This window comes from Drosophila obscura, unplaced genomic scaffold (genome assembly GCF_018151105.1).
Source record: "Drosophila obscura isolate BZ-5 IFL unplaced genomic scaffold, ASM1815110v1 contig_200, whole genome shotgun sequence".
NCBI classification, from domain to species: domain Eukaryota; kingdom Metazoa; phylum Arthropoda; class Insecta; order Diptera; family Drosophilidae; genus Drosophila; species Drosophila obscura.
Window position 1 is genome coordinate 4,621,967 of NW_024542791.1, and position 13,086 is coordinate 4,635,052.

At 44.5% G+C, this 13,086-nt stretch overlaps 4 protein-coding genes and 1 long non-coding RNA gene across 5 annotated transcripts; 3 read left to right on the forward strand and 2 right to left on the reverse strand.

Annotated features, from left to right (window-relative positions):
- Positions 1-90: 90 nt before the first annotated feature.
- Positions 91-1,426, reverse strand: LOC111076749 (transcription initiation factor TFIID subunit 5-like). The gene is made up of 2 exons (XM_022370676.2): positions 1,292-1,426; positions 91-1,221 (listed from the first exon to the last, which is right to left on the reverse strand). The coding sequence occupies exons 1-2, from the start codon at positions 1,355-1,357 to the stop codon at positions 256-258; spliced, it is 1,032 nt and encodes a 343-aa protein (XP_022226368.2). The 5' UTR covers positions 1,358-1,426; the 3' UTR covers positions 91-255.
- A 3,151-nt stretch (positions 1,427-4,577) lies between these two features.
- LOC111076611 (transcription initiation factor TFIID subunit 5-like) lies at positions 4,578-6,327 on the reverse strand. Its single transcript, XM_022370470.2, has 2 exons — positions 6,181-6,327; positions 4,578-6,118 (listed from the first exon to the last, which is right to left on the reverse strand). The coding sequence occupies exons 1-2, from the start codon at positions 6,232-6,234 to the stop codon at positions 4,928-4,930; spliced, it is 1,245 nt and encodes a 414-aa protein (XP_022226162.2). The 5' UTR covers positions 6,235-6,327; the 3' UTR covers positions 4,578-4,927.
- A 1,232-nt stretch (positions 6,328-7,559) lies between these two features.
- LOC121404404 lies at positions 7,560-8,354 on the forward strand. Its single transcript, XR_005967959.1, has 3 exons — positions 7,560-7,661; positions 7,736-7,810; positions 7,878-8,354. It is a non-coding gene; the product is annotated as an uncharacterized LOC121404404 (long non-coding RNA).
- A 678-nt stretch (positions 8,355-9,032) lies between these two features.
- LOC111078014 lies at positions 9,033-10,368 on the forward strand. The gene is made up of 2 exons (XM_022372548.2): positions 9,033-9,139; positions 9,207-10,368. The coding sequence occupies exon 2, from the start codon at positions 9,210-9,212 to the stop codon at positions 10,221-10,223; it is 1,014 nt and encodes a 337-aa protein (XP_022228240.2). The 5' UTR covers positions 9,033-9,139; positions 9,207-9,209; the 3' UTR covers positions 10,224-10,368.
- Positions 10,369-11,336: 968 nt separating this feature from the next.
- On the forward strand, positions 11,337-12,105 carry LOC111078021 (ubiquitin-conjugating enzyme E2 D4-like). Its single transcript, XM_041593851.1, has one exon. The coding sequence runs from the start codon at positions 11,337-11,339 to the stop codon at positions 11,913-11,915; it is 579 nt and encodes a 192-aa protein (XP_041449785.1). The 3' UTR covers positions 11,916-12,105.
- The last annotated feature ends 981 nt before the right edge of the window (positions 12,106-13,086 follow it).

Genomic DNA, 13,086 nt, shown 5'->3' on the forward strand with positions numbered 1-13,086 from the left:
TGAGGTTTCGGCCATGGCCAGTGCAGGTGTTGGCCAATTAGCATGCTGCGCTCAGCTGGGTGGGGGGACTAATGCAGTGGCGGCCTATGCAGGAGATATGTACAGCTACTTTATAGCTGATTACAATTACAATTTAATCATCGTTTGGTTTTTGGTTACAATTCTCAGTTCTCTGTTCAAATAAAACGAAACTAATTTAAATAAAAATTTCCAAAAATGTTCAGCTACATATACTGGCTCTGGCATCTAGGGCAACTACTTGTCGTCCCCTGATGTTTCCACGCAGATGCCCATCAGGTGACGGTCGCTGACGAAGCGAACTTTCAGCACGTTTCCACACTCGCTACTGCGCGAGTCCATCAGTAGATCCTTATCGCTAATATTGTGAGACATCCACCTCTCGCTGGCCAGTACGAGCTTTATAGAGTCCCAGACACTCATCTGGGTGTCCTGGCTCCCCACGGCGAACCTAGTGTTGTCCAACGAGAAGTCAATCGAGGTAATGGCTGCCTTGTGTTGGCTGAGGCGGCGCATCAACACCTTGCGCTGTACGTCCCAGACAAGGATAATACCGTCTTCAGCACCTGCGACCAGGTATTTACCGAGCAAGGAAAAGGCCAGGGCAGTGATCGCACTCTTGTGACCCAAATCGATGTTGATGGCAAAGTCGTCTGAAGCGTGATCCCACATACGGACCACGCACGAGGCCGAGCCAGAGACGATGTATTTTTTGGAAGGATGAAATATGCAGACCGTCAATGGCGACTCCTGGTAAACTCTTTTCAGGTAATATATATTCCGGCCGTCCGCCTCCCATATGGATGCGTAGCCAACGTCCTCGACAGTGGCAAATGGAGTGTGATTTGAGTCAAACGCGATGTCGCGAATGTAGCTGTTGGTTCGCGGACAGAAGCCCACACAGCTCTTGGATTGTATGTTCCACATGCGCATGTCAAAATCGTCCGAGCACGTTATTAGGTGATAGCCGTCGGATGAAAAGGATCCAATGTAGACTGTGCTATTGTGACCTTGCAGCGTGATTGTCTCGCCGCTGGTCCAGTACGCGTCTTCACCGATCTCATGGAGTCTTAGCCCAAAGATGTGGATCGAGAAGTTGGCCTTGGCCACGGCCATCAGGCTGATTTCCTCCGTGACTCTTGCACACAGTGCCACCCCCTCGACATGGTGTGCGCGTATGGCCACGAAGGTCGATTTAATCGGCTTGGATAGAAAAGTCTCACACAAAATTAGAATTTGAGGTATTTTTTTGGCTGTTTTTCGCTTAACTTACATTTTCTAGCGTCGTCTTTGAGTCCATCGTCTCAGTGCTCGAATTGTTCCTATTTTCTATTGGCATTGCAGTGAAATACTTTTATAATTATGAAATTTGACACGTGTTCCGTTCTGCAACTGGAAAATACACAAAAAAAACGAGGGATGCAAGCTCACATTTGCTAGTACAAAACAGGGCTGCACTGAAACTGTTATCGAACGCGCAAATCGAATTTCTTTTGTTTTTCTTTGCACTGCAAGGCATGGAATACACAGAACTCCCTCAGGAGTGACTTTTTGAATGATTGCGAACCGAGAGCCGCACTAGCAAACCCAAGCCATGACACGCCCCCACAAAAGAAGTGCCTCCAGCGGAGGCACACAAAAATTGTTGTGTCAATGAGACAACAAACATTGGACAAATGTCGCGTGTTCAATTGTGCAGACGCCTCCTCCTCGTAGCACTCGTTCGCATACCATCCTCAGGCACTGATGCTGATGCTGGTCCTATGGCTGCCTCCTATTCCCCTTCTCCCGCTGACAGTGTTTATTTTATTGATGTCCCTGCCTCCTGCAACTCGAGGCAGCCGCGGCTAAGTCATCAGCGGGGCTAGCGGGTACAAATGTTGGCTGCTGCTTCCTTGTTTTACGACCATCGAAGCGGCCATAATTGTGCATTCACATTCACAGTCATAGCCCCCCATGCTTATTATGGGGCACTGTCGAATGGCTGTGGCCTGGATGATTTCGGTCTCCCTCTTCTCTTCTTCACCCATTTGGGTGGCTTGCAGCACCGTAATTTTCAAGTGATTTATGGGACTTTATGCATCAACGAGGAGGAGCAGGGTCAGAGCTAGGCACCAGGGCCTGCCACTCTGTCGTATACGAATTTCATTTGGCGCTCGCTCTTCCGAACACTTGATTAGCGTCGATGATTGAACGGCTATTGGTAAATTGAAAGTTGTGTTCCGTGATCCCAGTCAAGTTTTGAGGGTGGAAGGCATTAGGGATAGATTCTGCTGAATGCGAAACATTTATCGGGGAATACATTTCGAGATGGGAATTTTTAAGAATAGAATGGGCAGAATATTTCACTGCAGATATTTTTTTGCGGATTGGACAGCAATAGGGCAATAACATTTGAACGTATCGTAGGGCTAGCATTAACCTCGTGTTAGTCAATTCAAATCAAGGTAATATTGAAGTCCTCTGTAACGAGAGCATTTAATGTGTGGTGCCCTCGGGTCAGCTCAAGTGTTTACCTAAAATTTGATATCATTTTGATTTGATTTATTAGCCACTGCCAAGCACAGGCGATGCCACAACTGGCCACTCAGCAGCACTCCGCAAACAATCATTTGTGTAACCCCAAAAAACAGAAAACCAGAAACACACCCAAATGACAGCTACAAAAAATAATAATAAAAATATTTCCAGAACCCTCATATGCAATCTTCTGCAATTTTCACACTGCAAAGGAACTGCGAGAGACGGGCATCCAACAATGCCCGTTCCCACACTGTGTGTGTGGACACGGACCCGTATTCCTCCCAGCTGTCAGCGCGAACAGTTGCAAACAGACATGAAGATTATGGTACGTTGGGGGATTTTCCGAGCAGCAAACTGCCGCTACATTGTTGGTACATATGTACGTACATATGCATATAAATATGTATATATGTAGATGTGCACCCATACTGTGTGCACTACAGAGAGATTCGAAATTCTCACGTTTTTCGCTTGTTTGTTGGTAAAACAAATTTGGTAATTTTGTTTCCAGCAGACACTTGAAATTATTTTCCTTTCGTTATGAAAAGTTTTCAAGCTTCTTTGCGGCGTAGATGGTAGAATTTATAGAACGTATCCCTTAAAGTTGGGAGCTATGAGCATTAAGTCTAAGCATTAAATCTAACTATCCATTTTCCACACACTTAAACCTACACGAGATACGAGTATTTGTCACTTTCTGTAAGAAATCAGCTTCAAATGACTCAAATTGAATTTGCATTCGTTGAAAATCAGCTTGAGGGACTTATGTTGAGCTTGCTTTTAGGCCTTGACAAATTGAATTTCAATTGTCGCCGAAAGGCTTTCAAATTGTATGTTTCTTTGTACTGTTTCTTTAATTAGAATTGTGTTAATATCACAGTCAATGTAAAGGCATTTAAGGTCATTGCCTGCTCGGGTCATAACTCTAAACAACTTTAATTTTGATTCTTTTTTCAGACTCCGGCGAGACTCGACAAGCCTTAAGCTGTCAACTTTAGCATATTTGGAGACGCGAATTCCAGTTTTTTTTTTCCTTCTTTTCCCTCTTGTATTTGATTCTATTTGACTCTTATTGTTGGAGACGCGTCTAAGCTGCTTGGAAAATCGCAAATTTATGTTAATTTTATTGTAAATGATGAGAACAGAAAGAAAATTAAATGAAATAAAATAAAATGTGAAACTTCACAAAGAAAATTCTGAAAATGATTTAAGTAAATTTCTTTGCTCCCTGGTGTTTTTGTTATCCACTGACAAAAGTCCAAGCACCTTTTTTCCTTTCAAATAAATCAAATGGAATGCCCAGGAGCTCAGTTATATGATCACGTAAAATCTTTTGGCAAATCACCAAGCGTCCAAAAAGCTGCCATTCAAATCCACTTAACAAAAGGACCTGCTACTGACCCGTGCATTGGGTGTCGCATCCAAAGATTCAAATGGCAGACACTGAACAGCAGCCACATGGTAATAAGATTTTCACTACATTTCTATATATTTAACCAGCATTTTTCATGGTCTTTACAGCTGTGTGTTATCTCATTTGATTCCACATTTCATTTCATTTCACTCTATGGGTAGAGTATAAACGCAGCGTTTGATAGATGTTCTCACTGGGCGAATGTGACGCATTTTCGATTTTCTTTTAGCACCATTTTTATGCACCCAGAAAAGTTTGTTTGTCCGCCTGTCGGTTTGTTTAAATTTCACTATCTCTCCGTGTCTGTCCATTTATTTATTTTTCAAATAAATGCTGGCTCTACTCCTCACTTTTTCTGTACTCCATCTTGTTTCTCCGCTGGTGAACTCTTAAGGAATTGAATTGAACAAAGTTTGCGAGCTGCTGCAGCGTCCCGATAAGGTGGGGTGGGGTTCTGTCTCACCCAAAAGCCAACCACTGCATATAAATGTTTCAGTATTTGAGTGCCGCATCCTCGATTTTTTACGCCATTTATTACGAGACCAATGAAGCGAAGCAGGCAAAATAATATTTTTTGCTTAATAATTTATGATTGTGGTGCGGTTTAGTTTTGGAAAGCTGTAGAAGTGGCTATAAATTGTGAAGAATTAAGCGGATTATAAAACGCTTTATTAATGTACTCAACTGATTTTTAATTAGGAGTATATAAACACGAGTGATTTTGATGCAACATAATTAATTGAAGACTTTCTTGTGGTTGTCTCAGAGTTACAAGCTTTTGAATTCTATGTCCCATAACTAATATGCTGATCAGAACCATCGAAAATCCATCGGAAATATATAAAATGTTCGTTCTGACTAGAAGATTCATTATTTCAAAATTAAACCAAAGTAATAAAAAAAAAATATCAAACAATTTTCTTGTTCATCTGCTAATAAATTCTCGTGAGCTCGAAAATCAATCTATTTCTCCTAAAATTCTTCTGACCCTGACTCCTCAGCTTCATCGGCATCGAAGCTGAAAGAAGATTCTTCCTCCTCCTCACCGACTTCCTCACTCTCCTCGGGTTTGTCCACGCAGATGGCCATCAGGTGAGTGTCACTGACGAAGCGAACCTCGTAGATGATTCCACACTCGCTGAATCGCGAGCCCACTAGCAGCTCATCAGCGGTAATCTCCTGACCCTTGGTCCGCACCATGAGCTCAAAGTCCCATACGCTCATCCGGGTGTCATTGCTACCCACCGCGAAGCGCTTGCTATCCAGGGCGAAGGCAATCGAGGTAATGCCTCCCGTATGGTGATAAATGCGGCGTAAAATCCCCTGATCCATCACGTTCCAGACAATGAGGAGACCATCGTAGGCACCCGCGACCAAGTAGCCAGCGCACCTTGAGAAGGCCAGGGCGGTGATGGGTTCGCTGTGACCCAAAAAGTTGCGCACCGTTGAAGATCCCATGGACATGTTCCACATGCGGACCGTGGCGTTAATGGAGCCAGTGGCCAGGTAGGCTCTCTCCGGGTGAAACACACAGGCCGACAACGCATGCGTGTAGTAATTTTTGTCCACGTAACGCAACCTATTGTTCGAGTTCGTGTTCGTGTCGTTCTTCATCCAAATGAATGCATAGCCCAGTTCATCGATGGTGGCAAAGAAGAAGCTTTCGGGCTCAAACAAAATATGGGTGACATCGCTATGGGTGTTCGAGTAGATGCCCACACAGTTCCGTGATTCCAGATTCCACAGACGCAGCACCAGATCCGGCGACCAGGTTACTATCGACTGTCGGTCTGGCGAAAAGGCGCCGCGGGTGACCGGCACTTTGTGGCCGATGAGTTGGAAATCACCGTCACTGATCCAATCAGCGTACCCTCCGGTCACATGGAGCTTTAGCCCATATATGTAGACCAAGCAGTCGGGCTTGCCCACGGCCAGCAGACTGGTGTTCTCCGATACGTTTACACAGAGCACCTCTCCTTCCACGTGGTGCTCGGTCGTGGCCACGAAGGTCGACTGCAGCGGTTTCTCCGCCAGAGGCTCGTCCGGTTCGCGTGCTCTGGTGCCCTCGGACATCTCCACAGGCTGAGGAGCGATATTCAGTTCGTTGTGAATGTTAGCGCTGCTTTTGGCAGCATCAGCGAAGTTAAAATTGTTTCTAGCGGACTTTGATTGAATATAATATATGAACTTGTGATATTTTCCTGCTTGCAATTCACTCTACTTACATTTTCTTCCGTCGGCTTTTTGCCCTTCTCCTGATCCGACGCATTCGCTGGCATTGTATTGAATTATTTGTACGATTATTAAATCAAAATTAACTCTAAGCGCACTCAACTTTACAATTGCAAATACCAGGGATGAAAGCTCGCCACTCGACCAGTGTGCCCACACAAAGAAACGCCGCTTGGCCTAAAATGTTTATCGATGTCGTGACTTTTAAGATAAGACACATACGATATAATATATACAATATATATATTAAACACTAAACTATGTATAATATATGCATATTTCTGTGCGCAGCTGACACATGATTGCTGTGCATTTTCCCTGGAGCTGAACTTTCCCCATGCCTTCGTTTAAAGAATCCTGCACCAAAATGCGTAAAATTTGTGACTTAATAAGACTCGGTTGAGGCGAACCAACAAAACAAGGAACCCCCCCGTTGAGCATACAATTCTTTTCTGCTCGGAAATGTTTGCTCTTTTCGGTGAAATCCCCTCTGCCAGGCAATGCCAAAGCCAAGGCCAGGAGCTTCCCGTTCCTCATTTGGCAAACACACACAATTACCTGCCTGCGCGTGGTTGGGCCATGATTTGCATTGCACTTGAATTATTTCCGTTTGCAGTATTTTTTCTTTTTCGTGGTGGTGCCTGCCGAACAGAGCCCTGGCGGGGCTGTACCCACCGCACACATATGCATAATTTCGTGCCCGTTGCTGCGCTCCTTAAACGCTGCCATACCTTTCCGTCCATTTCCGTTCTATTCCTCTCCATTATGGCCATATCACCGTCTGGGAGAGAGGATACGTGCACGGTGAGAATATGCAGTCCTCTGCTGAGGCGGCGCTTTGTATGCAGATTACCTGCATTTCGGGCTGTGGCCTGAGGTCTCTAATGAGACTTGAGTCATAGTCGTGAGCCCGCCCCTTCCCCAGACTGGCTGCACAGAAGGGCACAGAAAAAAGCGCATGAAAGAGAGGTTAACTCGTGCTGATATGGACTTGGATCTGGATTGGGGCTTTGCCTCAGGCCGGCCCCAAACAAACCTACATATCATGCGTATGGCGGATGGTGGGTTTTTATGCGCAATGAAGAGTGAAAAGCAATAAGCTCTGTTAAGTTGTGCATAAAAGGGAAATTGGCATTGACTTGGGACACACCCGGCACAATGCCGTCTGTCTGTGTTGCCCCCGGACTCCCTTGCATATTTGTGGGTCGCGAGGAGTATTAGGGCACAATATGTTTATTGAATTGTCGGTAGCAGATAGTAGCTGGGAAACAAAAGGGCAAACGAAAAACTTTTGCCATAGTTATCATGGTAAGAAAAGGGGAAATGAAAATAGGAAAACTCTTTATTATGGAAATATCGAAAGGAACGCCGAAAGTAGGCTTATAATTAATCATTCGAAATGACAGGCGAGGTACTATGTGGGAAGATTGCAAAAGAACACCCAATAATTGTGCGATTTCAATGATTAAGCTCGGTAAATAAACTACAATAATTCAGGAAAAATATAATAAAGACAATTTAAGTTTTTATTTATAAAATATTTTAAAGAAATATATCAGTACAGTAAAATCACGACATCGTCAATTTCAAAGCAGTGTGTGGTGTCTGCACACTGGTGAAAATGTAAGCTTGCATCCCTGATTTGAAATTAATTTTTGTGAAAAACGCATACAATAAATCCCTGATATAGCAAAAAGGCGAAGATATAAAGGAAGAGAATCTAAGTCAACTGCATTTTGAATTTATGGCAGCATCAACCGTGAGGGTTTACAGGGTTGCTTCAACATCGTCTACATTTTTCGATAAGCTCAACGAACTCACCATACTGGCCCTGGGCTATACCGGATCCGAGATCTCATTAATCGCAGGAAAGCTTCGACTGTGGTGATTTTTCCGACGACTGCCGAACTGATCGATGAACCATACCGTTCGGATGTGGTCCTAAAAACTGCAGAGTGTGTGGACCACCAAAGCCCCTGTCCGTTTCGTTGTCTGGAGTTTCTCGAAGTTTATCTATCTGGAAGCAGGACTCCATAGGACTGCACATGACTTTATTAAATGTTCGTCGCTGTTGAGTTTAGATCTTACTGTTGCTTAACAAATTCTACAAATAAACACATCTAAACGAGTGCAATATACCTTTGCACTCCACGATTACCTGGTATAAAAAGAGGATGGCTCGGCTGTTTTAGTTATGCTTAGCACTCAACCATTCCTAATGGGGCAGACATTTCTATTGTCTCAGGCATTTTTTTTTCAGTCTCAAGTGCTGGGCTTCCCCTTCGTGGACTCGTTTTGATTGCATCCCATAGAAATAACGAGGTGTGCACGTGCCCTCATCCACAGACCATTCCATTCCATTCCATTCGTCCATTCATTCATATGGAGCTGCACTTTTTACGGCCATCTCACCGGGTGCTATGCTGCCTCCGTGGCTATGTCCGTTCATGCAAGTGTTAAATAAAGTATCTCCTGGCCATTGTAGTTTATGCCCAGCCTAGTCAGAGTCGCTGACATTTATTGCTTGTTTTAAGGCGGACTAGAAAGGGACGAGCAGAAAATGGCACAGAAACAGCATTTATTACGAGCGGGGACACATAAAACAAAAGCACAAGCAGTTTATAGTTGTTAGCCATATAAATGGCGGGGTGGTAATATGTCTGCTTGTCAGTAAAGGTAGCTGCGAAGATACGGCAGCTGGTTGGAGATCATGGCGATGTTCTTCTTGTCCATAGAATAATATTCACAAGCAGGGAAAAGTTGAAACAGCTGTTCCAAATTTAAAGTGTTGCAAAGCGAGTCAAAGCGAGTCAAAGCAAGCTGTTTTAATTCCTGTCATTAAAAGTGGAATATCTCACTTTCATTTCATGTGCCGCGTTGTACAGAGCGTTCGGGGGAAACAAATTTAATTGAAAAATTCATTTTAACTCATTTATTAACATATAACTTAACGTAAGCAAAAAATAAAAGCATCACATCACGTGTCAAAGTGTCTCTAAGTATCTTTAACGTCTTGCAGATAATGTCACCCCGTCGCAGTGCTCGTATATTGGCCAAAAATGCAGCTTCCAACCAGGAAGCTGCGTCCGCTGCCGTCCAGCCTGCTGCCAGTCGCCGCATTATGTCCCGTCGTGGGACCACCAACACCACTGCAAGCCGCCAGCGCACTGGACTGCGCCGCCGCGCTGCCAGCCGGGCGTCCACTGCCACCCGGACCGCCATCCGCCTCACTGTGCTCAGCCGCAATGCTTACCGCCGCGCGGCCAACATCACCGCAAACGAGCGCGCTGCCACCTACCGCCGTGATAGTGATCGCCCAGCCGCCATCGTTTGGAACCGGCCTCACGCTGCAAGACGTCGCATTGCCAACCAGCCGTCCGCCGAGGGCCAGACAGTTGTCTACCGCAGCACAGGCGACGCTTTTCCCGACCTTTTCCCGATGATAAGCGACCTTGAAAATGTCTTCCATTTCGGCTACGAGATTCTTCCTTTGGAAGCCGTCGGAGCGCCGGAGAACGCTAACCGCGTAGCTGCGGCGCAAGCGAACCCAATGCGAACTAACATTGGCTTTCGCCGCCTCCACAGCGAGCTGGCGAAAATGAAGAGCGAACCGACCGATGGGTGCGAAGTGGAGCTACTTGGCGACTCCATCTACAACTGGCGGGCCGTCATTCTCGGGCCCTCGGGGACGCCCTATGAGGGCGGTCACTTTGAGCTGCACATACGATTTCCAACATTGTACCCGTCTCAGCCACCGTCTTTACAATTCCGCACCAAGATTTACCACTGCAACATACATCACGGCTTCGTCTGCATGGATATACTGGGCTCGAATTGGTCGCCGGCCCTGACCGTGGAAAAGTTGCTTCTGTCCATTCGATCGCTGCTGGCCGATCCCAATCCGGACAGCCCCATGAATTGCGTTGTTGCCGATATGTACAAGAAAAACCGCCAGCAACATGACCTCCTGGCACGCGAGTGGACCGCTCGCTACGCCAAGGCTGGCGCTTCACCATCTGCACAATCCTATACATAGATACACAGCATGTCTAAAACTATGCAAACACCTTCATTAACAGCGGCCACCATACAAATCAAATACAGAACATGGGCTACACAGGGGCTACTCGAACATCAAATTAATGTCAAACTGAAATAAAGGACTAAATTAAAACTAAACTTCAACTTTCGCATATCGTAAAATATTTATGTACGCCAGTGGCTATAGAAGTAAGATCAGCCAATTTGTGCATAATTTAAATGCACTTCTGGAACGAGAGGGGCGGCTATTTTATGAAGAATGGTAGGGAAATATGTCTGCTGTTGTAAAAAATGGAATAAACTCAATTATGCAGCGCAGCCATAGTCTATTGTAAATAGGCTAAAAAAAATAGGGTTGGCATATATGTATGTAGATTGCATAGCCTGGCGGAAGCTGAATTTTATTTCCTTAGATTATGATTGCTAAAGTTAGTTTAGAATTTCCTAATTGATATTTTGTAAGCTATAACAGCATATTAAACCAAAGAGATAATATAATGGTGCTTTGATTTTAGACAGACTAGCTGCAAAAATAGAGATAGCCTTATGGGAAATGCCTGCAGTGAGAGCAAGAAAAATATACGCTTCAGCTTGAGCGGCAGAGATGATCGATTGTTACACTTTTCAGATCCAATTTTGATGGCCTACTAATTTGGCATTTTGCCTCTCATGCAATCTCTCTCTTCACACCCAAGCTAGCCAAGTCTAATGTCAATACGCCATTACAGTTCAGCAACCCTATCGAATGAGTCGCAGTAGGCTGGTGTAGGACTGACTGACGGCTGTTGTTCGATTAGGAAAAAGCGATTTACTAAAGCAAACTATTTCTACGGATTTCCCCTGCTGCCCCTGCTAGGTAATTACACATTAAAATACCTGAAACAAAGTGCATTTATCCAATATATTCCCAATTTTCTTGAACAAAGTGCCATTTTACAAATAGTGTTGGAGGGACAGTGCTGGAAAATCAACCGAGGCGAAAGCAAATGGAAAAGTTCTAAAATTAAATTAAATTGTGTATATTCGGTCTGTGCAAAAAAAAAAACTGGTAAGCTAGGAAGACTAACTGCAGTCTCATTATTATTTTTTATTCTTGCACTTGCAGATAATGCCACCCCGAGAGAAAGTTCGTGAAATTGATTGTGCTGTGTCCGAGTTCGAGCTTGAGCCCGAGCTTGAGGCCGATCTTGGGCCCATTCCTGTTCCCAGACCCATCATAGACATTGCAAAGTACACTCGTCGCATCATTCGCGAGTTCATCGCTATTACGCGCAATCCGCTGGTAGGCTGCCATGCGGATATCGTTAGGGGCGATATCCGGCACTGGGTGGCCACCATTCTCGGACCCTCTGACACTCCCTACGCGGGTGGTCAGTTCCACTTGGATATACGCTTTTCAGAGGAATACCCTTTTCTACCACCACGTGTGATCTTCACCACGAAGATTTATCATTGCAACGTGGACGAATTTGGAAGTATAACTCTGGAAATCCTGGGTGAACATTGGTCACCGGTCACGCGCATTGAGCATGTTTTTGTGGCCATCCAATTGCTGCTGGAGAATCCCAAGCCGTACAGATCGTTCGATAGTATCATTAGCACAATGTTAATAATCAATCCAGAGGAGCACGACCGCCTGGCACGTGAGTGGACCGCTCTGTACGCCCAGCCTGCCAATATTATTTAGAATACATAAATACATATAGATCCATACATACATATTAATCGAACGCAGTAGAGCACACAATTACATATAGCCACAGACGAACAAATATCAAAATCCATGTAATACATACCAAATATCCAATAGAAATATGCACACAAAAACGTACATGTCGGTCGAACTAATTCAACATTAAACGATTGTTCAACAACCACTACCATAATTATATTCCGCTCTTATTTGCCATGCAAATGTTGATTTGAAACTTTATATTTCAGTTTTCAGCAGGCCGCATAATACATCCATATAAATGATTTGAATATGTATTATTATATCGCATCGCTCGCCCCCATTCTCGTTGCCTTTTCAAGCGCAAAACTTCTGCAAATAAAGCAGTTTATTGTGCCCAGTGGGATTTATAATCCATACAAGAGTTATAAGTGCGCCCACACACCTTTGCCCGATCCCCGATTCCAATCCCATTCGCTGAGAAATCACTTAAAAAATAGAACGAGAGAAGAAACAAAGAGTTCGGGAGACTTTTGGTCCTGTTCTCGTCCATGGGCCAAGGCGCAGCATTTCAAATTAAAAGAATTCGCCGTGTTTTATTGCTGTGCCTGCAATTTTTCTCCTTTTTCTCTGGGTCTGGTGCCTCTTCCTCTTGCTGGACATACAAATTTTTATGTCCACTTGGCTTTATTTCACACTTTCTTGTTTATTATTGCTGGGGCTCCCGACCCAAAGCACACAGAACGAGAACAAATTTAAGTATTTGACCTTTTTCCCTAGCATTGGTCGTGCCCTGCGTCCCGTGTTCTCCCCCATCCTCAAATAATGTTGTTGCCATTGATTTATGCATGGAAAGATTCACTCGCAGACCCTTTGCTGTGTCTGCCCTTGTCCCTTATTCGACTTAAATGCTAACTTAATTGTTCTGCCCGTGTCCAAAAAATGGCTGTTCACTTATTTTATGTGCTGTTGCCCCTAAAAGTGTCTTCGAAACAAAAAGCAAAAGAAATCTCTGCATTCCCTTGGAGCAGTTAATTTGGCGCAAAATGATTAGCGACTCGAATTTGGAGGAAAAAAAAAACCAACCCCACTCACCATTGGGCTTCCCAAAACGGGTTCACGGAAGTAGAACTTTGAAGAGCCTGCTAAAATTGAGTGAAAATTGGAAGCAAACAGAATCAGAGGC

Bases quoted from the DNA above. Each gene is read 5' to 3' on its own strand.
- LOC111076749 (XM_022370676.2), bottom strand. From the start codon at position 1,357: ATGCCAATAGAAAATAGGAACAATTCGAGCACTGAGACGATGGACTCA. The intron at 1,222-1,291 runs GTAAGTTAAGCG...TTTCTATCCAAG, and splicing joins CAAAGACGACGCTAGAAAAT to CCGATTAAATCGACCTTCGT.
- LOC111076611 (XM_022370470.2), bottom strand. From the start codon at position 6,234: ATGCCAGCGAATGCGTCGGATCAGGAGAAGGGCAAAAAGCCGACGGAA. The intron at 6,119-6,180 runs GTAAGTAGAGTG...ATTCAATCAAAG, and splicing joins AAAAGCCGACGGAAGAAAAT to TCCGCTAGAAACAATTTTAA.
- LOC111078014 (XM_022372548.2), top strand. From the start codon at position 9,210: ATGTCACCCCGTCGCAGTGCTCGTATATTGGCCAAAAATGCAGCTTCC.
- LOC111078021 (XM_041593851.1), top strand. From the start codon at position 11,337: ATGCCACCCCGAGAGAAAGTTCGTGAAATTGATTGTGCTGTGTCCGAG.